This window comes from Ipomoea triloba, chromosome 5, assembly GCF_003576645.1.
Source record: "Ipomoea triloba cultivar NCNSP0323 chromosome 5, ASM357664v1".
Lineage (NCBI taxonomy): Eukaryota > Viridiplantae > Streptophyta > Magnoliopsida > Solanales > Convolvulaceae > Ipomoea > Ipomoea triloba.
In genome coordinates, this window is record NC_044920.1 from 4,102,692 (window position 1) to 4,127,064 (window position 24,373).

The following is a 24,373-nucleotide window of genomic DNA, read 5'->3' on the forward strand; positions in this document are numbered from 1 at the left end:
ATATATATATATGTATATATATATATATATATATATATATATATATATATATATATATATATATATATATATATATATATATATATATATATATATATATATATATATATATATAAGCTTAGGTTCTGGTGGGATGGGTGCCTTAGGTGAGAAATGAGAATGAATCTCAGCCTCAGATAAAAATAAAAAATCGCTACCTACGAACTTCAACGATGTGCTCTGGAAGGCACAACAATGTGATCTTGAAGACAAAAAATGTGCACTGGAGGCACAAAGATGTGAAATAATTATTGAAAAATTAAATTTAATATATAATCTTCAACACAAATCATAAACGACCATAAATACTAAACAAGTAAACAATATTCAACTCAAATTAGTAATTAGTGATCAAGATCTTTTAAAAAAAGTTCGTCACCTACGATTTAAAAAAAAATTGCTCTAGAAGGCACAACAATATCCTCTAGAAGGCTCAACGATGTGCTCTATAAGACTCAACAATGTGCTCTAGAGGCCACCTACGATCTTTAAAAAAGTACTCTGGAAGCCTGAACAATGTGCTATGTTAGGCTCAATAATGTGCTCTGTAATGCTCAATAAGGCTCAACAATATGCTTTGTAAGGCTCAACAATGTTCACATCAATGTGGTCTGAAAGACACAATATTGTGCTCTAGAAGGTATAACATTGTGCTCGGCAAGAAGGAAAAATAATGTACTGATTAACAAAAAGAAAATTAATTTACTTAAAATTACCATAATACCACCGCGTTTTTTTTAAATTACTTCATTCTGAACCTTAGATCTGAACTTGATCAATGGACGAAATTAATTCCTATTTCTCACATGCGACTTCTATTTCACTTGATCCTTTATATATATATATATATATATATAGTAGAATTCAGGTGTGATTGCGCCTTCCCGTGCGGTCGGTGCAGTTTACACGACTCAATGTTAAGAAATGCAGCACACAAATATGCACTATTAGGTACACATTACCAAAAAATACACTACTAGGTATAAAAAAAAATACACTACACAGTATTCAGAAATGCACAATTAGAAACAGGGGAGTTATGAGGTGTTTTTATGCATTTTCATTGTGGTGCGTTTCTTAACATTAAGTGGTGCATTTCTTAATATTGAGTGGTGTAAACCGCACGAGAAGGCGCGACCACATTTGAATAGAAATATATATATATATATATATATATATATATATATATATATATATATATATATATATATATATATATATATAGACATCTGACGGGGACATAATATACATCCACTTCTTCAATGGCTTTTAACGGAAAGGTGCTCATCAATTCCTGGTTTAGTCGGAAAAAATATTTCAATTTAGTTGGAAAAAGTATTTTCTAAAAGTTGGCATAATATACATCCATTATGAGGTTATGAATGGTATTTAATTCTCATACTAAGTAGAATTAACGCATTTGACCAGAAGGTGAAAATCGCAAGTGGCCACGTACCTGAAAGGTACATCGAAACGAGGAGGTGTTTTCAAAAAGTTGGCACACGAGTAAAGCATTTATTGGCTAATTAAGCGATTTGATCTGTACTCCTTACGCACAAAAGAGAACCTTTATGCTATATAATTTAAGCTCTTTTTTAAAAAGAATTGTATATATAGTACTGCAAACTCACTTCCATTCCAATGTAGGGCAAAGGGTTCTTCCAAACCATCCACCTCAATTTTCCAACTCAAATAGGTATACTTTGAAAATCAATTTATCATTCGCTTATTATCCATTTTGAGCGTATAATATATCAATTTTTTCGTCTTACTTCAAAGAATCCAAATCCACACTGACCTGATCCAAATCGAATATGTACCTCACATATAATTGTACCACAAAATAACCATTTAAAATACCATATTTGTTAAAACATTTCAACAATTATTAGTTTCCAGAACCGCTGTCCAATAGGAGGTAAATCATAAGTCGCGTAAACAGCCTCACAGTTAGTCTCTGTTGATGACTCCCACACACAAAGAATCCATCTACAAACTTTTAATTGGACTATATTTTAAACCTCATAAACCAACCAACCCAGTGCCTTAAGGAGAAATTATATTTATGTGGGCATGTGGCTTTATTAAGACAATCCGAAAATAAATACCCAGTAACATTTTGCAAAGGGAATTCTTGAGAAATGCCGAAAATTCAATTGGCAAAACTTCCATCCATTGATTGTCAACGGTTGGAAAATTTTGTAAAAGTATGACATGTGTTTTTGAAAAGCGCAAGGTATGAATTTTCAATTTTTTTTAAATACCAAAAAAAAAAATCACTAATTTCATTGTTTACTTAGACCTTGTTTGGTAAATGACTGTTAGCTGATTTGTTAATTGATTGGATTAGAAGGTATAATTAATTGATAATATTAGCTGATTGTAGAAAAATGTTTGATAAATTAGCTGTTAGCTAATAACTGTTTTGTATAATTTCTTTTCTCAAAAGGCTAATTAAAAAAACTGCTTTAAATAGTCTTTTGAAATTTAGTATTTTGGAGTTACAAAAAACTTATTAATCAAATATTTATTTGATTTTTAACTAAGTCAAACAACTAATAATTGTCAAATAGGTCAAAATTGACGGCTAATTATTTACCAAGCATGGCCTAATTTAAAATTTTCATAATTTTATTGCCATATATAGAAAATTTCATTTTTCACGGTGTTTGTCTTGCTTGGCATTCTTTTAATGACATTAGCTTGTGTTAAACCTTGCAATTTAGGGTCCATTTGGAAATTCAAAAAATAACTTTTAGGAAGTCATTTTTCAAATTTTTTCATGTTTGGGTATTCAAGGAAAAAAAGTCTAAGAAAAATATTTATTTTGGTCAACATAAAAAATGCTCAATTTGGTGAAAAATGTCTTCCTAATTTTTTGGCGGAAGACATTTTTTTGGATTCTTTATTTGCCCATCTCTCTCTCTTCAAGTTAGTTTTCAAATTATCATTATTGCCAGTTGCCACTACAACTAACCACGACTACGAGCACACCACCACGACCACAACCATGACCACATCACCACCACCACACCAACACCGACACCATCATCGCCACCACACCAATTCACACCACATCCTTACCACTACCACCACCACCACCGTCACTACTACTGCACTATCACTACCACACCACCACCACCACATAATAATAATAATAATAATAATAATAATAATAATATTATTATTATTATTATTATTATTATTATTATTATTATTTTAAACGAGTAATATGTTCATTTTCAGGAAAATGAACCGAACAGAAAAAATAAAATTTCTTAACTTCCAGCCAAATAGAAAAACATTAGTTTTCTTACCTTCAACCAAATACCATAAAATTATAATATTTTTTTTTTTGAAAAATGTATCATTTTATAAAGATCATTTTTCGAAAAATATTTTCAGGTTTTCAAACGGATCATGATATTATTGCAAACTAAGATGACAATTTGTCATATCAAAAATTTAAAAAAAAAATCTGAACTGTAATATTTATATTTATATAAATTGTTAAAAGAATATTCTTCAATGTTTGACAACCTTTTAGTTTGAATAGTAGTAATTTGAAAAATACGGAGTACAAATTTTCTTTGGCTCTAGCTCGCTTAGTCAATTGCTCATTCAATGAGCAAAGCAAATGTCACGTTATTTATGGCTATCTTAAAATTAGGGATGAAAATGAATCGGAGTGAGTTAAGAGTGAATACATCTATTACTCGCTCAACTTATTTTTATACTTTCTCTATCCGCTCTTACATTTGACCTACAATTCTACAACAAATTTTTTTGAAACTCACTCTCAACCCATACAGGTATCCACTATGAGTCTATGAGTACCCACCAATATTTTTTTAACGAATTTTAAATAATAATAGTATTTTAATTATTTAAAAATAATAAAATTAATTAGTTACATTAAAACATGAAATAATAAAAATATTTAGATATAATAACTAAATTGTTATTTCAAATAAATATATCGATTGTGTGCATTCATGCTCGTTCATAGGTTCCATGGGATGAGGGATTCTCATTTAATCATATGAGAACCACTCCCAGGTGAGAACTTGAGGACAAATCAAAACCATTGAGCGGCGTTAATTTTTATAAATATTACAAAGTTTTTTTTTTCCAACCGTTAGATCTACTAGACCAATGGTTTGGATTTGTCCATAGATTCTCCCCTAATATATATATATATATATATAAGGATTTAAATGAGAACAAGTTCTTGTAAAAAGTGGGGACGGATCACAATCGTCTTCTATGGTTAATCGTGATTCATAATTTTAATAACTAAAACACATGGTCAATTTTATACCTATTACAAACTTTTAACTTTTTAAGTTTGATTATTGTCAACACCCTTTTGGTCGAATCCGCTGCACAAGTTCTTCCATTCCTAGTGCGGTTTATCTCTTTTGTGCGGTTCACCGGCCATTATATAGAAATAAGGATTTATCCTGTGTACATCCTCATATAGTGGTTGCAGATTTTCACACATTACTCACAAAAAAAAAAAAAAAAAAAAATACACACACACACAAAATTAAAGAATCTTAAAATTTAGCCAAATCTAGGAAATCAAATAACCAACCCATTACACAGTCCATCAATTTAGAAGGCAGCAAAAGCTACACATTTTTTGGGAACATGGGGAATGAACAGATATGAATTTTAATGAAATTGCCATTATATATACCACAGTTAAATAAATAAATATATACACAGAGAGAAATACATTGCTGAATGTAGTCAAAATTGATGGGAAAAAGTGACATTATTAGTAATTCATAAGTAACTTCCAATCCTTGTTATATACATATATAGAAGCAAGAAAAGTTAATAATTGTAATTGCTAAATTTTATTATGACATATAATTAACAAAACACAAGAGTGAATATATGCCAAACATTTGTTCTCGTGTATAATTTGTGATAACTTATCACATTTCATGACTGCTGTATTATAATTCATAGAATATATATATATATATATATATATATATATATATATATATATATATATATATAGGGTCATGTTCTGGTGTGGCCGCGCTCTTACGTGCGGCCGTGCGGTTTACACCACTCAATTTTAAGAAATGCACCACTCAATGTTACGAAATACACCATTCAATACATTGAGTGGTGTGTTTCTTAAATATGAAATACACCACTCAATGTTATTGAGTGGTGCATTTCATAATATTGAGTGGTGCATTTCTTAACATTGAGTGGTGTAAACCGCACGGCCGCACGTAAGGGCGCGGCCACATTTGAATAAAATTCTATATATATATATATATATATATATATATATATATATAATTATGTATATTATATATAATTATGTATATTATATTTATTCTATTTAATAATGTCGATATATATTGATGTACATTGATATCGAAGAAAAATTAATCTGAAGTTGTTAGATCTTCATTGAGATCTTGAAGTGAAATCCATCTGGGAATCTTATGATAGGGGCTCGGATAATTTTCCCTCCCTTCACCATCTTCCATCTGCCAAAATCCCATAACATAAAGAATTAATATTTGTTGTATAATGAAATAATTAGATTTTCTTCATACAAAAAAAAAAAAAAAAAAACCCTTATTATATATGTATAGTAATTGGGCCATGGACTAGTTGGTCCGACAAAGTGCCCAATTGGCTAGAATGGTCTAGGTACGAATTTGGCTCTAATGTGACCATTAATATATAAGCATTTGGAGGTCTGTATGTCAGTTGAAACACACCGTGCGATATGATTGATCTCAAGTCTCCAGAACATGAGCGGTGATGAGTTCTCAAATTTAGAGTCCAAACTTATAAATGTCAATACCCTAAAGCCATCAAAGTGGTTTGAGACGGCAAATTATGCTATGGATCCGAGTTCACCTTGCAAAGTGGACTCGGATCTATGTTCACAATTTTAGAACTCTATATTCACAGTTTTAGATCTCAATATATAAAACTTTTGAACTCTATATTCACAATTTTGTTATATAGATTCAAAAACTGTGTTATACTGTTGAACATAGAGTTTTGATACTGTTGAACATAGAGTTATGAAATTGTGAACGTAGAGCTATGAAATTGTGAACATGAAATTATGAAATTGTAAACATGAAGTTATAAAACTGTGAATATGCAGTTATGAAATTGTGAACATAGACCCCGAGTTCACATTGCAAGGTAGATTCGAGTCCATGTCATAACAACTGGGTTGGGATCTGCCAAAGCCTCCCATGGCAAGGTGGGCTTTAGAGCCAGTTAATTTTGCGGGTTTGTAAAGGATCACCCTGTGCCACAGCCCGCCTCTTTTGGCGGGCCTCGAAAATCAAATTCGTACGCCTTTATTGCGGGCTACTTGACTTGACCTGACCCAATAAACTTAACCCATTTTGACAAGTGACTCATTTGTCATGTCTAATTGACTAATTTGTACTTACTTGTAATTTGTTACCAAAACGTGCAGAAATGTGGCTAAAATCACCCTACTGTATTCTGCACCAGCACATTGCTTCATTCCAGATCCAAATGGCATGAAATGCTTATTAGCACTATTTTGTTGGATTTTCTATTAAGAAGAAAACAAAAATTAAATCAGCCTTGGCTATACATGTGAAAGTAAAAACATAAATTTTTTATTTGTTACCCGGTAATATTGACACAAATATTGACAATATCTAGCACCACTGAATATAATATATCTACCTGCCAGCGCCATGGATTGAATGCGAGTGGATCCTCAAATTGATGAGAGTTTAGATGAAGAGCAGCTGTGGCAATCATAATAACCCAACCTGATGGAATAGTATACCCTGAAAAGGGATAGCATTGTTCTCAAACTTCAAACTCTTCTCCATTTAGAAAGCTTGAAAGTAAGTGTAAAATGTTGTAATACATTGTAACAGAGTCAGTAGTACTAAAAAAAAAAAGTAAAAAATGTTGTACCCTTGACAGGAATATCCTTAATAGCGCGACGAAAAAATCCAGGAGCAACATTCCCTAACCTCAGGACCTCATTTATAACCTGAATTGTACAATATAATTGTTAGATCAATAAGTAAAATGCTGCATTTTTTTGGGGGTACTTATTCAAGATTGTCGAGCGGAGGCCGATAAAAAGCCAAACCCAGCACCAAGTGGTTAGGGAATTGTTTGGAAAGCAAGTCTAATACCCTACCTTTCGAAAATATGACAGTATAACTGTATAAGGAAATGAAGTTAGGTATTCAACTTTTGTCTCGGTAAGCGCTTGATCTAACAAGTGGTATCAAAGTCAGTTAAGAACAAACCTGCAATGTAAATGTCATGGATTTATACTCATCCCAAGAAAGAGGGGCATCTGGATTCTCTCTGTTCTTCAGGATTGTGTCATGCTCAGCCTGGAATTGAGTTCAGTTTGGTTATGTTTTTGATAAAAACAATGTAAGATGTGTGGTTTTCATGATTTAAGGGAAACCTGGTACTGACAGTTAGTTCTTCCAGGACATTAGGATGTTCTGCCAGCAACTTGAAGGCCAATGCCAGTGTGGTTGAGATTGAATCAGATGTGACAAACAGCAAACCAAACATCAACTGAACTATGAAATCCTCTGACAAGAATTTGTGGGTTCCCATGTCTCTGATCATATGATCCAACACATCTTCTTGCTGTCTTTCTGGGGTCTCCAACCTCCTCTTCACCACGTCCCTCATCATCCCCCGCACTTTCTTGTGAATCTGATGATGTTTTTGTTTCCCAAACAGTTCAGAATCATATATATTTTTTCATTCATTTATGAATCAATTTATAGTCTTAGGTTTATACGTGTCATTCTATTACATACCTTATTGCTGTTAGTATTATTGTGGTATAACCCATTTTGGTTTTCCATCAACAAAATTGTTTGAATGGCGTTAAAAACGAGACCATTTTGATATTTTTTTTATACAAAATGGGTTGACCTGCTATTTATATATTATGAAAAATTCCAAATTTATGGGTCAGAGTGCTCTGTCTTCTTAAGTGCAATTCGCCCCTCCATAGAAAAATGGTAGATGATAGAACACAGTTGAAAAAGTTCCATGCTTATGAAATGTTTTCATATATAAATACCGAAATGTTATGTCCTTGTATTTAACATCATTTAAACAGATTTGTTGATAGAGGACAAATAATTATCCTGCCACAATAATACTATGACCAACCTAGGATGTTCTAAAAAAAAAAACTAAAAACATTGTAATGACACCTATAAATCACGGAATTGTTGTTTAAAGGACTTGAAATATTACCTGCAAGCAGTTATAGTGAGCAGTTCCTGGGAGGTTGATTGGGAAAGACATCATACCTTCCACCAGATCCCTAAACATGTCACTGATACTGAATGGTGCATTCTCAAGATCCCCACTGAATATTTGCTTTGCAGCAAAATCAACCGTTGCCTGCCATAACCCGAAATCCATTACTGCAAATTAAAACTTCATTCCCTGAGGATATATATAATATATGATTATGGATTGTGACATAGACTTACAGTGATGGCTGCACTTTTGACTTCAACTGAGTCTTGGGCAGACCATTTGTGGAGGGTGTGGTTGATGAAAGTTTCAATCTGAGGAAGGAGTTTTTCCCTGAGGGCTTCGACCCCGAAATGGTTTAGAGCCAGATGCCTTGTGTACTTCTTGGAAGACTGCATTTCCTGATCAAACACCTGAGCAAATGTGTCCATGGACCATGTCTCCACCAGCTTCCCATCTTGTTTCAGAATGAAGCTGTTGAAATCCGCGTCTGCTGATATGATCACACCCCTGCCCGCCACATTCGTTTTAAATATTGATCCATATCTGCAATCAAGAATACAACAAAAAACAACACATTAGTTTCCTCTGATTCCTGTCATCATTCTGAGTTGATTGTTGGGCAGAGGCCGCTAAAGGGTCAAGTCCATCGATTGGTGACTAGGGGTTGTTGAGCGGAGGTCCAAGTCCAAAGGTGTTTCTTGAAATTGTAATAGCAGTCTATAAAGAAATAAAGGTACACCTTTGCTATTAATTATAACTTTTGGCTAGTGGTAAGTGTTTGGTCCTAACAAGTGGTATCAAAAATAGGTCACGGGGACTGTGAAGAGCTTAATTTCAATACCCTGCCTCTAAAAAATGTAATGGCGGTCTATATGAAAATAAAGTTGCATCTTTGCTACTAGTTATAACTTTTGGTGTAGTGGTAAGCACTTGATCGGCTGATCCTAACAAAAGGTATTAAAGTTAGGTGACAGAGACCGGCAAAGGTCAAGTTCAACACCCTGCCTCTGGAAAATGTAGTGACGGCGGTGTATAAAGAAATAAAGTTGCACATTCGCTATTAGCTATAGCTTTTGGCGCCGTAGCGGTAAGCATTTGATCCTAACACTGGTTGCGTAGTTACCGTTTGATTCTTGTGCTGATGAATGGAGGGAGAGCTAGAGAGTGGCTGGGGATGATGAGCTGAAGGGTTTCTCCTATGAGAGGCAAGCCCATGGAGCCAGGAGGCAAGACACCATTGCACTTAGGATTCCTCCATCTGTAAATCCAATGTGCAATGTAAATGCTAAGCACTGCAGAAACTGAGTATACTATGGCTGAAACATTCATCTTCCTTAGCTCATCCATGGAGGAGGAGAACAGTGTTTCCATATCAGCAAACACAGGCTGAAAGAGAGTGGGAATTGGTTGAAGATTTTGTGTGATAGATTTTTCTGTCTTCTGAGGTGGTTTTTATAAGGTAAGGAAGTTATGGTGATTGGGGGTGAACAAAAGGAAGAATAAGGATGGAGAATGGAATAATGGAATAGTGGATCACCCAATATTTAATTGACTAACTTCTAAAGGGTGGAATAATAAATTGCAGGCGTAGAGATAAGGGACAAGGGATGGCATCATGGTATACAAATGCCTAAATCTTGATTTGTATTGTATATATTATCGGTATAGGAGAATTATATTTTTGGTTTGTTATAAAAAAAATAATGGATTCAATTTCCAGTGTCATTATTTTTATGGCACGTTTGCTTCGCGGAATAGGCCTAGAATGGAATAGTATTCCCAATAATAGGTCTATTCCGCTGTTCCTGGGAACGACCTAAGGGAATAGAGATTCCTAGGCCCCTCTAGCTATTCATGAGTTCTCAGGAATAGTCTGAACTCAGGAATAGCCTAATATTATTATTTTCAATTTTACCTCATAACGTTTTGGGGAAAGATCTTCTTTTTTCCAAAACGCTCCTATATTATTTAAAAAAAATTCGTAACTAAGAGCAATTAAGACTCCTTAAATGAATGAGCTTTTGGCTCTTTTAAGACTTCCTCATCCTGTTGTTAATTTTAAAAGAGAAATAATGCTTCTCTTATATAGAGGAGCTCAAATGAGCTTCAATTCTCTTCATAAGCTACCAATGTGGGATCAAAAACTCTAATTTGTGATTTTAAAAAAATTATTTTATATATAATTTTGTTTTGTATTATTATTATTATTATTATTATTATTATTATTATTATTATTCATTTTTTCTTATTATTGTTATTAATATTATTATAAGTTTTATTTTATTATTACATAATAATAATAATATTAATATTAATAATAACATGAATGTCCTTATTATTATTACTACTACTACTACCATATTTTATAAGGGTATTTATGTCTTTTAAAACATATTTCATTCCTATTCCTTAAACCAACCAAACACTGTAATATAATTCCTAAAGTCGATCTATTCCTTCAGCGAACCAAACAATAGAATACAATTCCTATTCTATTCTTTGCCTATTCCATTACTTATGGAATAACATTCCTATTACCTCAAAATTCATTCCGTGAACCAAACGTGTTGTTAGTGTTTGAGTTATTAGGACAACCTCAACAATGACGATTGATAGTTTGTCCATGTCGTGCTCAACTTTGTCCATTGCATGCACATGCTCACGCCTAAGAGTGACTGCTAACTATTGGTGATGCTTTCATGGCATGTTTGGTTCATGGAATAGGACATGAATGAATGGAATAACGCGACGTAACATTCCTTGGAATGACCTATTCCATTGTTTGTTTGGTTCATTTTGTCAATGGAATAACAATCCTTTTTTTTTTCTTTTTTTTTTTTGAGATGAAATAACAATCCTAGGAATGAACTATTACCTTTACAAAGGGAATAATCATTCCTAGGAAGGGCTTTGGTATTAGCTATTCCCATGCTCTTGGGAATAGTTTTTATATTACAAATACCAAAAATACCCTTTACACATTATTTAATATTTATATTTAATAAATATAATGTATTATATAAATGTATATATTTAATTAATTATAATTTTTTATCTATCAATAAATATATATTTAAATACATTATACATACATATACACACACGTGTGTGTGTGTATATAAAATTCGGTTTTGGTGCGATTGGCACTGTCAGGTGCGATTGTGGGGTTGGCTGCGCGTCGTTGATGTTTAATCCATGGAATTATCTTAGCCGTTGATCTTAATGATGTAGTAGCGGTTATTTTGATTTAATTTCGCGCATTGTGGTGTAAAATAGTCAGAAAAAATTACTTTTCTTCTTCCCTTCTTTCTGGTCAGTATTCTCAACCATTTTGTAAGTCGTATGTTTTTCAAAGGTTTTTCCGTTCAGTAAAATAATACTCAGTATACTCGGTGTAAAGGACACACCATCAATGGCGTCTGAAGAAAATGTACCCCAAACAGAGCAACCAACGACTGCTGTACAAGGTAAAATGTCATCTATTTTTTAGTTTTTAATTTACAGTGATGCAATCTAGGGTTTAAATTCTCGCACCTTATTGTGTAAATGCAATCACATTGAGTGTTAATTTTACACACCCTAGTGTTTGCCTTCAGGCACCTAGATATTATGAGTTGTAATTTACATCTTATGTGTTAATGCCACGCACCTGAGTTGCTAAGTTTACGCCCCTTAATGTTTGCCTTCACGCACCTAGCTAGGTATTGTGAGTTCTAATTTACATCTTATGTGTTAACATCACGCACATGAGTTCCTAATTTATGCACTCTAATGTTAGCCTTCACGCACCTAGGTATTTTGAGTTCATCGATGGACTCTGAAGAAAATGTACCACAAACGGAGCAACCTCAGCAACCAACGATGGTTGTACAAGGTAAAATATCATCTATGTATTAGTTTTTAATTTATAGTGATGGAATTTAGGGTTTAAATTCTCACACCTTATTGTGTAAATGAAATCACATTGAGTACTATTTTAGCACCCTAGTGGTTAGTTGCCTTCGAGCACCTAGGTATTGTGAGTTGTAATTTACATCTTATGTGTTAATGTCACGCACTTGAGTTGCTAATTTTACGCACCCTAATGTTTGCCTTTACGTACCTAAGTTTTGTGAGTTGTAATTTACAACTTATGTGCTAACATCACGCACCTGAGTTGCTAATTTACGCACCCTAATGTTTGCCTTCACACACCTAGGTATTGTGAGTTGTAATTTACAGCTTATGTGTTAATATGACACACGTGATGAAGTGCTCATTATATGAACTTTAAGGTTTGCGTTCATGCATCTAAGTACTGTGAGTTGTAAGTTATAGTGATGCATTCTAATCTCGAATGAGATTCTTTTGCAGTTTATAAGTGTTCAGAGTTTAACTAGGCTAAAAAAAATGCTCTGATTGAGATTGGTTTTGTGAGCCTTTTGAATTTGGGACTCGGAGAGGTCGGGAGTTCGAACCCCTATTAAGGAGTTAAGGGATGAAAGTACATGGCCGCTCACACCAACCAAGTTGATTTACACCAAATTCTATTTAAATTTAATAATATGCTTAAACTCTTCCGCTCAAAATACATTTACTATATAAATCTTGAGTAATATATGACTGATATAACTAAGCAAAGAAAAATTACACCACATACCTATCTAGGATATATTTCTTACTCTCATACAACACATTGCTCAACTTTATGTCTTCAACCATTCTAGCACTCTAATCCTCTATAGAGGAAGAAATAATGTTTGACATAATAAGCCTTCATTTCATTTGAGATCATTACACTCGTGTGATATTTCGTAGATATTTTATTTGTCCTAACATACATATAGATATATCAACTCATGCTTGAAAATGTGAAGTTGTTAGTTCTTCTTTGAGATGTGGAAGTGAAATCCATCTGGGAATCTTATGATAGGAGCTCGGACAATTTTTCCTCCCTTCACCATTTTCCATCTGCATGCCAAAATCCCACAAATAATTAATGATTTTTGTATTTTATTATAAAATATAATAATCCGTAATGTGCTTTCCTTCCTACAAAAACAACCTAATATATATGCCTGAACCGTGGTCCACACAGCTGGGTGTGGACCACGATATAAAAACACATCAAGTACATTATTATAATTTATAAAATACATTATCCTAACACATAAATTACATTATTGTAACTCATAAAATACATTATCTTACTCTAAAAAATTCATTATTCTAACACATAAAGTACGTTATATATTATTCTAACATATAAAATACATTATTCTAACACATTAAGTACATTATTCTAACTCATAAAATACATACCGTATTCCAGAAATTTCATTATTCTAACACATATAAAGTACATTATTCTAACACAAAGTACATTATCTTACCCAAAAATGTTCATTATTCTAACAAGCTAGCGCACTAAACAATTTTTTTTTTTACATCAAAATGACATCATTTTGGACCGTACGTGATCCACACAATAATTTGCCTATATATGCATAGAAATTTGGCCATATATGGACGGTTCTACATGATGTTGAAAATATTAGCTAAAAATGACAGAATGTTAGAGAATTTTTGAAACATCAAAATTCTTATTTTATTCCTACGGAAAAACTCTATGAAAATTTCTGCTAACGTTTTCGTATAAATTCAAGGTCTTCCTTTGTTCAAGTTCACTTAGTCTTAATTTGAGTTCTCAAATATACTTGTTGCCGTTGTTGGAGTGTATTGTATCATAAAAAAAATTGACATTTCAATGCTCCTAATACTCGAGAGAAGCAAATCGATTTTAACTAGTGTCAGTATCACACACTTGGATTGATTTAATTGATTGATTACTGTAATTGGATTATTTTGGAATATTTTCGTCAATAAAATTTCCTTTACAGGCCACGCATGACACTATAATATATTAATATATATAATTTGGACTTACTTGTAATTTGTTACCAAGTTGTGAAGAAAGGTGGCTAAAAACACCCTACTGTATTCTGCACCAGCACATTGCTTCGTTCCAGATCCAAATGGCATGAAATGCTTATTAGCACTATTTTGCTGGATTTTCTGTTTTAAAAAAAAAAGTAAATAAAATCAGCTTGACTAGACAGATGAAAGATTATGGGAAGGTTCAGAGGACATACTCTTTTATAAAAAATGAAGATTAATTTGATTCATTAATTTGGGTACACCAGTCGTTGAGATTTGTTAGAAATTAAGGGAAAAAAGTGGACCCTTAATTATAAAATTTGAATTTTTTTAATAATTATAAAATTGATCCCTATTTTTTTTAGAAAGTTGTACTTTTTCTCCTTAAGTTATATAATAATTGTAGAATTCGTCTCTAATTGTTGGTCATGTTTATTTTCTGTCCCTAAGCTATCATTGCTATTGCACTTTTCGTTCATTTATTAACAAAACATTAAGGACAACATTTGTAACTTTAGTATAACTTAGGGACGTAAAGTTAATAAAAAAGACGAAAAGTGCAACACCAATAATAACTTATGGACGAAAAGTGAGCACTATCAACACTTAGTGACAAATTTTACAATTACCCTATTATTTAGGGATGAAAAGTACATTTTTTTAAAAATTAAAATTCTTAACCATTGATGATGCATGATGAATGACTGAGATCAATCGCTCACTTTTACGTCATACGCCAATATATATATATATGGCATATTTACCTGCCAACGCCATGGATTGAATGCGAGTGGATCCTCATATTCATCAGAGTTTAGATGAAGAGCGGATGTGGCAATTAAAATAACCCAACCAGACGGAATAGTGTATCCTGAAAATGGATAACAGTATAATGATTTTAAGCATAAAGTTCAAACTGTTTCCAATTTAGGATGTTTGTAAGTAAGTTGAAAACGTTGTTTGGGTATCATACCATTGTAATGAATATCCTTAATAGCGCGGCGAAATAATCCAGGAGCAATATTCCCTAACCTCAGGACTTCATTTATAACCTGAATTGTACACTTATTATTAGATCAATATGCAATGACGATGCTTTAGTCCGATTTCGTAACCGAACTAAACACATAATTGATTTATACAAAATTTGTGATTTCAATACCTCAATTGTTGATGTTGGCATTATTGATAGTCTAAATTCTCAAATGGTGATAATTTTGAAGAAAATTAGCAGTCATTATCTAAGATTGTGCACGGGGTAAATCCAATCTTGTGATTCTAGTGATAAAGGATCACAAGAAGTTAAACTATCCTAGGTTATTCATAGCGGACATGCTCAAATCAAGGAAGTCAATAAGCTGCTCCCATTAGGAGTTGAACTTGTAACTTTATTGTTACAAAGTCAACAGTCTAACTAACTTGGTTGGGTTGCCCTCAAGTTCCTTACTTTTGGGGGTAATTGATTCAGGAGGATTGAAGGAATAACAAACCTGCAGTGTAAATGTCATGGATTTATACTCATTCCAAGTGAGAGGGGCATCTGGATTCTCTCTGTTCTTCAGGATTGTGTCATGTTCAGCCTGGATTCAAGTTCAGTTTGTTTATGTTTTTGATAAAAACAATGTAAGATGTGCGGTGGTGTTGATGAATTAAGGGAAACCTGGTACTGACAGTTAGTTCCTCCAGGACATTAGGATGTTCTGCCAGCAACTTGAAAGCCAATGCCAGTGTGGTTGTGATTGATTCAGATGCCACAAACAGTAAACCAAACATCAACTGAACTATGAAATCCCCTGACAAGAATTTGTGGGTTCCCATGTCTCCGATCAGATGATCCAACACATCTTCTTGCTGTCTTTCTGGTGTTTCCAACCTCTTCTTCACCACGTCCCTCATCGCCCCCCGCACTTTCTTGTGAATCTGATCGATCATGTTCATCAGAATCATATTTCATTGATCATCAGATCAAAACTGGTTTCAGGGATGGTTAGTTTGAATGTGTTACCTGCAAGCATTTATGGTGAGAGGTTCCAGGGAGGTTAATTGGGAAGGACATTAGGCCTTCCACCAGGTCCCTGTACATCTCACTGATACTAAATGGTGCATTTTCAAGATCCCCATTGAATATTTCCTTTGCAGCGAAATCAATGGCAGCCTGTCATAACCCCAAATCCAGAGTTAACTACTGCATAACTGTTAGAATCAAGCGTTTACCACTGTGCCACAGCAAATGTGCCACTTTATTATTTGCTTATATCCCTTCACCATATTTTCGAGATTTCAGCCCCATGCCCAATAATTACCCCTCCCAATTATAAGTGTACTGTTGGCTCTAATATCACTCACCAAAAGCTATAACTCACAGCGAATGCGCAACTTTATTTCCATACATTGCTGAAAATCTCGCTATTTCTGTCGAACATTTCCGTCCAACAAAAATGTTGGTCGGTAATTTCTAAAAAATCACAACTTTCTGTCACAAATAAGAATGTACGGAAAGTTGGACAAAATTGAATTCCTTCCAACACTCACCTGTTGGACGGAAATTCCGACCGACATTAAATGGTAAATTCCGTCCAATGCACAGCCGTGGACAGAAAATTGAATTGACTGGTAGGTGAAATGCAAAATGGTAAGTATTACTAAATATTGTCCAACAATAATATTTAAGTCTCCAGCTACCTATTAGAAGCATTTTGACAGTTCGAAATTTCACAAATTTTCGCTCAAAAAGCCAAAGTATTTGGGCGGTACCCTCCACATTTTTAAGAGGCAAGGTGCTTGATTTGACACTTCATTGGTCTTCGACCAACAATACTCCTTGTTATAATTTGTTAGACTTGGCCCTTTACTGGCCTAACAATAACATGTTATGGGTTATGATGGTGGATTGTGGCATGCATAAACTTACAGTGATGGCTGCACTTTTGACTTCAACTGAATCTTGGGTAGACCATTTGTGGAGGGTGTGATTGATGAAAGTTTCAATCTGAGGGAGGAGTTTGTCCCTGAGGGACTCAACCCCGAAGTGGTTCAGAACCAAATGCCTAATATACTTCATGGAGGACTGCATCTCCTGGTTCTCAAACACTTGAGCAAATGTGTCCATGGCCCATGTCTCCACCATCTTCCCATCTTGTTTCAGAATCAAACTGTTGAAATCAGTGTCTGCTGATACGATCACTGGCCTGCCCGCCACATTCGTTTTAAACATTGATCCATATCTGCAATCAAGAATACACACAAAAAGAAAAAAAAAAAAACACAATAATTAGTTTGTAATCACGGGATTTGCTTCAGTGACACAGTGATCTGAGTGCTTGCTTATTACACGAAAAGCTATAGACCGCTGCTGGACTTGGCTGTCTTATTACCTGCACAGTTTTGGCACTTGCTGGACTCAAACCGGTGCCAAAAGCTATAGTTTGTATAGCGAAGGACCCAACATTATTTCTTTATAGATGGCATCACACTTTCGAGAAGCACGATGCTGGACTTGGCTGTTCACGGGGCCTCCGCCCAACAATTCCATAGCTACTTGGCCCTTCATGGGGCCTCCGCCTAACAATTCCATAGCTACTAATTGATAGACTTGACCCTTTACGGCTTCCGCCCAAAGCTTATTTTCCCACGTTCAGGACATTTGCTAGCCACCCTAGCCACGCTCAGGCTTTCACTGCTGAGCTATGTCACGGGGCTATTATTATATGGCATGACCAAATTTTATGTCGTGCAAGATGAGCAATAACACAAGGTCTCAATTGTTAGAGGGTCCAATATTTACTTTTGACTTAGCTGCTCAAAAAACAAAAACAAAAAAAAAATCTATAATTAATCCTAAAACTCATCAGTTTTTTCCCAAATCACTCTCTCTTCTAATAATTAGGACCTAATTAACTGAGCATGGCAAAACCATTCCGTAACTGAAAAGAAAACTCATATATTTTACTGTATTGATTTCAAAGATTGTGCTTATACTTTTGGTAGGGCCTCTTTTATTTATAAGAACAATGCCACAAAAATCAAACACAGGCCTTGTTATATGGTAAATAATTATATATAAGTTACCTCTTGATTCTTGTGTTGATGAATGGAGGGAGGGCTAGAGAGTGGCTGGGGATGATGAGCTGAAGAGTTTCTCCTATGAAAGGCAAGCCCATGGAGCCAGGAGGCAAGACACCATTGCACTTAGGATTCCTCCATCTGTAAATCCAATGTGCAATGTAAATGCTAAGCATTGCACAAACTGAGTACACTATGGCTGATACTGATACATTCATCTTCCTCAGCTCATCCATGGAGGAGGAGAACATTGTTTCCATGGCAGCAAACACAGACTGAGAGAGAGTGGGAAATTGGTTGAAGTTTTTGTGTGTTTTTTCTATCTTCTCAGAACTGGTATTTATAAGGTGAGTAAATGCATTCATTTAAACTAATTTATTTTAACAGTCTTTTCATAAAATTAAATAATGTGGAATTTTCATAGAAGATGATATTTTATCCAATAATAAAGTTGTCTTAGCTTACTTTAAGTGATAGCAAAAAATTAAAATATTATTGTTTCTAGAATTCTTGGCGTTTTAAATGGGTTCAAGACTTTTGATATCCTAAAATGCCCCTAACCAAATTTGTGTATGGTAGAAGACTAGAGAAGTACATTTTGTGTATGGTCAAAAAGGTTTTGTTTTTGAGTAAGCTCGCACTGCTCCTTATATAAGTAGGCGGTGAGTTTCAATTTAGTAGCCCAACAAAAAGTGAGCCTAATAGGCATGTGAGAAGTGTTGGTAAATCTTTTACCGTGATCTTCCATACATATTAGTAATAATTGGTTGGAGAATAAAAATAAATGAAATTAAATAGTTATTTTTATGGGCAAAAATGTCAATTTAACATTACAGGGGGGAAAACTACCACTTTAAAAATAATTGAGAGGGAAAAACTGTCACTTTAATAACATAAGGGGGAGAAGTGTTATAAGCACATAACATAGGGGGAAAATGTGCCATTTTCCCAAAAATCAATTCCAAATCCTTATTGGGGATGCTCTTAAGTATTTTGCTGCAGTTTTCTTATAATTACGTATCCCGGTTAATACTCTCACATGGATGATGGAAGTGGGTTCGAGCCTCACTGGAGGCAACTGTTGATTCTTTGTGCTTCAGTAGATTGAGAAAGTAATTATAAACAGATATTACATTGTAATAGAGTTAGTAGTACTCAAAAATAATAGTGATTGGAATTGTAGGGATGTAGGCCTATTCTGGTAAATGGCTTTTTGGAATAGTTTTTGACTTTTTTTATTAACTTTAATTGTTTGACCTTATCAAATAGCAAACTATAGGAGTTTGATAAATAATTTTTTAGAATAGCATTTTTGGTTTAAAAAAGTTATTTTGAGTAGTTTTTCACTTTATCTTTTTGGGTTTTTTTTCTTTTTGGTAAATTTACGGAGTCTTTCTCTCCGTCTGTTAAACGGCCCATGTTCGCTCCGGGAGAATCGTCACTTGTGGGAATTGAACCCCGGTTCTCCCAAAATTCCTCCCCACAAAAAGAGCTCACTTACCACTGGAGCTACTCCATTGGGTTAAACTATCAAATCCCTTTAATATCACGCTTCTCTTATCAAATTGTAGATCCCTTAGCTTTCCCTCATTTGATGAACTTTTTATTTTAACCCATATATTTTTATTTTATTTTATTTTTAATGTATTTCTTTATGAAAACTAGTGAATTTTTTTATTAAATGTTCTTTTAATTTTTATCTTTATTATTATAAAAAATATTTATTAAAATATATTTTTCATTTATATGTAATTAATACTCTGTAATAATAAATAAATTATTGTTATATTCTCAAAAGTAATTTTATATGTTATTATCAGCTAAAATTAACATCTAATTTTATCAAATACTTATCTACGAATAGCTAATACTATTAGCTAGTAAAACCAACTAGTACAATTAATTAACACAATTCGTTTACCGCTAACCACTAACAACTAATTGTCAAATTAAACAAGGCTTAGAGAAAATTGTATTGAAATGCCATTTGACTAATTGAAAGTTTTTTAAGCAAACAAAGAATATATTAAAAGATATAAATATGTTCTCATAAGAGTTAGTTGAGAGACTAAAATTTTAACTCATTATTCATTAAACAATTAAAAAGATCAAATTTAGAAGAAAAACAAATTAAATGACTAAATTTACAAATCAAGAACAACTCAGTAGCCAAAAATATAATTTTGCCTAAAAATTAATTGAAAATTAATATTATTTTATCAACCAAAAGTGCAATTTACCCTAAAGAAAACTTTAGAGTTATTCTTCTTGGTAAAAATATGTCATCAGACATGATTAATTGTCAAATTAAGAATCTTTTGATTGAAGACCCAACTAATAAACATATTACACTAGCTGAAATTTTTTATTTTTTTTTTCATAAAAGTGAAATATTAGTGTATCAAGTAAACCCAGGCCAATGAAATCAAAGTAAAAAAAATATTGTGGGTGTATACTGTATATATAGGTTGAAGACAAAAAAAAATTAATAGTGTGCTTGGGTACCATTGTTTTCTAGTTTTCTGCTTCACTTCACTTATTCAATTCCGACAAGATTAGCTAGCCCCACGTAATCAAATCAAGCACAAAAAAGCACATTAAATTTGTTTTATTCAAGTGGAACATGATTCTCAAGTAAAACATCATGAGATCTATTTTTGTCAACTCTCTTTCGGTTAGACGCACCATATAGAATTACATGAGCGGAGTTTATCCAGTGCACACCTTTAAATAGTAATTGCACGCAGTTCTCTCATCACAAAGAAAAGGTGTTTAAGAAGTTGAAAAGTCTCACTTAAGACTTGCACTTAAGACTTGCTCCTAGTGGTAAGGTAAGGCTAGATTGAGAATGACTCATTGTGCGTAGAAATATACAATTTTGTGATGAGTTTTAAAATTATATTGACTTAATTTACTTCATCATGAGCTAAAGGTGAGTTAATGAGGTTCAATATATAGTTTGGCAAAACCAATAAACCTAAGTTATTTACCGACAGTGTTGCAAAAATCTCGCCTAGGAGCCTATCGACCGCCTAACATATCACCTTAAATGGTGATCTAGGTGGCTGGCCGGCTAGGCGACCGCCTAGGTCGCTTAGGCGCTAACCGCCTAGGTCTCCTAGGCACCGACTAGACCTTCTAAGCACTGACTAGCTAGGCCGCCTAATCGGCCAATTAACTATTGGGCAAAATAACCTTAAATTGAACAAACTCTAGATATTTTTTAGGTTGTATTTAATATTTTAGTATTAACTGCTAAAGTATTATATAATTTATAATTATTAATCTTTAAAAAATTAAAAATACTTAAACAAATTTTCAAAAAATAAAAAATAAAATAAAATAAATATATTAGCGTCTAGGCGCCGATTAATCCCCGCCTTGGTGTCCTAGGTGCTAGACTCTCCACGAGCGCCTAGCGATTTTTTTCAACCATGTTTACTGAAGAAAAAAAAAAAAAAGAAAAAAAAAGGGAAACTGTTGATGACATTATGACAAGGCGACAAGCTGGATAATGAGAAAGAGAAGTGGGAAGTGGCCACAGTTTGTATACCTAATTTCTTTTGTCTACTTCTAGCGGCTGCCCTGCCTGGGTACCACGTTTGTACAATTGTACGTGCCGACGGTGCCGTGCGGTGATATCTATTTGACTCCAGCTTCAAATATAAAATAGGAAAATTACAATTTTGACCCTATAATTATTCTCCTTTAGTCGTTTTAGTTAAAAGTTTCTAACTTTTTACTATAGCAATATATTCTTAATTAAAAAAAAAAGATAAAATAATTTTAGTATTGCACAACAAAATTATTAAACTTAGTACATACGTATTTTAGTGTTTTTGTTATATTTCTTCTTTAATTATAACTTTTTTTTAGTCTGACATGCCATTAACAAAATAAATACCTTAATTTTAATAAGTTTGTGTAGGAGAAAATTGGGAAGAAATGTCGCAATTAAAGATGTAAATTTTATGAAAGAATGTTGTTAATTCTTTATTTTGCAAATGGAATGCGAACGAACTTATAAAGAAAGAAGAAACTAAATTACAAATATATCCATATATTAAGTAAAACTCTAAAATATAGTTTAATGATGTTGCTCCAAGAACTAAAACTTCAATTTTAAAATTAGTGGGTATATTGAAACAGTAAAATGTTGAATTAAAACGACTAGTATGAAATAATTGAAGAATTAAAATTACAAGTAATTTTATTCTATCTGTTAATTGAAATTTAATAATAACTCGATTTTGATGTGATTGTTAATATCATGTCAAAGAGTAATGATATACATAAAATTGTAATTATAAAGCTAATTAATGAGATCTTCTTTTTGCTCATTTTCAAAGAGCAATAAATTAGATTACAACATTTATATATTAATTAAAAAAAAATCATCCCACTTGATTTAAAAAAAGAAGTTGCATCTTCAATTTCTACTTTGCTAGCTCTCCATACATTGGGTACACTCAAGTTATGGCATTCATATATCTTGGGCAATACTTGTTGTCTTATTCTAGTCTAGAATAATATGTGCGGGATAAAACAATGAGTATCTCAATCTTCAACTTTAACTTGAGGCAGGCATGGTTTATGCAGGTCAATGAGTAGTAATGTACTTTGTACTTTTTTGGGGTGGAGGTTGAGGTGGGATTCAACACAGGTACTTTCCTAGGTCAATGCACGGATGCAATTTTTTTTTTTTGATGCATTAGGTTTCTTAGTTTAGAGTAAACTAATCTTAAGTCTCCAAAACCCGTCCAATGGCGCTAAATGAGATAAATTGTGAGTCGCTCAATCAATTCTCAGTTTCTCCTTGCATGTACACACTGCTTACAAAGTCTTCCAATAACCCCCATGTCTTTAGTGGGAATCAAATCTCACCCTACAATTGCAGAAGACTTTCAGGGTGTCTTTTGAACCATTGGGTTAAGCCCCGTGAGACAATTTGATACATTACGTAGCCTACCTTAGGCTAATAGATTATTCTAACCCTTCAGAATTCCTGCTCAAGACCTACTACAGGAGATAAATTGCGAATTGCTCCGTCAGTTCTCAACTTCCCATCTATGCACATCGAGGTTCCCAATGAGATTCAAACCTTACACTATCGTTGGAACAAGACTTTAAGATATCAGTCAAACCAACTGAGCTATCCCGCCTAACAAAGTGCGGAATCTTGTCTTCCAACAAAATCCATTAGATAGCCAACAAGGAGTATATGCGATGCCCAAAAAAATAACAATCAATTATTCAACCCAGGTACGCTCCTAAGCCATGGGACGATGCAATTCTATCTTCTAGTACGAGGAGTATTCACCAACTACAATTCTCTAGCTGGGTGTGCTAATTGGGTTAGTGGGTAAATTAATTGTTAGCTGATAGCTGATTAATTATTACATACAAAATGACTTCTTTAAAAGCATTTTGTTCACACCCTATTGTAATATAGGTTCATATATACTTTCTTAACATATTGAAACACAAAGGACTCAAACTCATGACCTCCCATTTAGATGAGTTACTTCATGTCATTTGACCATAAGGGTGCAAGGTCATTGGTTGTCTCGTTGCAGTTTAAATGTACTATAATAGCACTAAAGTAGACTTCAAATTTAAATTCATACATCATATCCTTTTTATGTTCTTAGTAAAATTCAAATCGTGTACACCGTAAATAGTGAAGTAAAATTTCTTAACTTATTTTGTATTGGTTGATCAATTAAATTGTACCTGAGACATTTTTATATATTCATAATTTAACTTGTATCCATGTATGAGGTTTTAAATTACCAGTGAGCTTTTCATGAATTGATATTTAATTAGCACCATGTTTCAACCTATACTAGTAATCATGCATTCATGCATGCTAATTAACTAACTGTCCAAATCTTCCATTAGTATTTTAATCACTATGCCACGTCGCCTTGTCAAAAGAATTAATTTTTCATTCAAAAGTTTAAGACTACTCCCATAAACGCTAAGGAGGGATGACCTAACTGCTTACACAATACCAAATCTTTAAACTAAATATAATTATTATATGACTCGTACATTGGTC

At 33.3% G+C, this 24,373-nt stretch overlaps 2 protein-coding genes across 2 annotated transcripts; both read right to left on the reverse strand.

The window, feature by feature from the left end:
* Nucleotides 1-5,470: 5,470 nt before the first annotated feature.
* On the reverse strand, nucleotides 5,471-9,719 carry LOC116020128 (cytochrome P450 87A3-like). Its single transcript, XM_031260615.1, has 9 exons — nucleotides 9,458-9,719; nucleotides 8,568-8,877; nucleotides 8,326-8,475; nucleotides 7,522-7,770; nucleotides 7,344-7,433; nucleotides 7,000-7,078; nucleotides 6,760-6,866; nucleotides 6,495-6,622; nucleotides 5,471-5,561 (listed from the first exon to the last, which is right to left on the reverse strand). The coding sequence occupies exons 1-9, from the start codon at nucleotides 9,703-9,705 to the stop codon at nucleotides 5,471-5,473; spliced, it is 1,452 nt and encodes a 483-aa protein (XP_031116475.1). The 5' UTR covers nucleotides 9,706-9,719.
* A 3,474-nt stretch (nucleotides 9,720-13,193) lies between these two features.
* Nucleotides 13,194-18,572, reverse strand: LOC116020129 (cytochrome P450 87A3-like). Its single transcript, XM_031260616.1, has 9 exons — nucleotides 18,319-18,572; nucleotides 17,162-17,474; nucleotides 16,256-16,405; nucleotides 15,922-16,170; nucleotides 15,741-15,830; nucleotides 15,224-15,302; nucleotides 15,015-15,121; nucleotides 14,261-14,388; nucleotides 13,194-13,284 (listed from the first exon to the last, which is right to left on the reverse strand). Exons 1-9 carry the CDS (start codon nucleotides 18,570-18,572, stop codon nucleotides 13,194-13,196), a joined length of 1,461 nt encoding a protein of 486 aa, XP_031116476.1.
* Nucleotides 18,573-24,373: the final 5,801 nt, after the last annotated feature.

Coding starts and splice junctions, on each gene's coding strand:
- LOC116020128 (XM_031260615.1), bottom strand. CDS start 9,705: ATGGAAACACTGTTCTCCTCCTCCATGGATGAGCTAAGGAAGATGAAT. Junction 8,476..8,567: donor TCAAAAGTGCAGCCATCACT/GTAAGTCTATGT, acceptor GGGTTATGGCAG/GCAACGGTTGATTTTGCTGC. Junction 7,079..7,343: donor CCATGACATTTACATTGCAG/GTTTGTTCTTAA, acceptor TGTACAATTCAG/GTTATAAATGAGGTCCTGAG.
- LOC116020129 (XM_031260616.1), bottom strand. CDS start 18,572: ATGGAAACAATGTTCTCCTCCTCCATGGATGAGCTGAGGAAGATGAAT. Junction 16,406..17,161: donor TCAAAAGTGCAGCCATCACT/GTAAGTTTATGC, acceptor GGGTTATGACAG/GCTGCCATTGATTTCGCTGC. Junction 15,831..15,921: donor ATGTCCTGGAGGAACTAACT/GTCAGTACCAGG, acceptor ACTTGAATCCAG/GCTGAACATGACACAATCCT.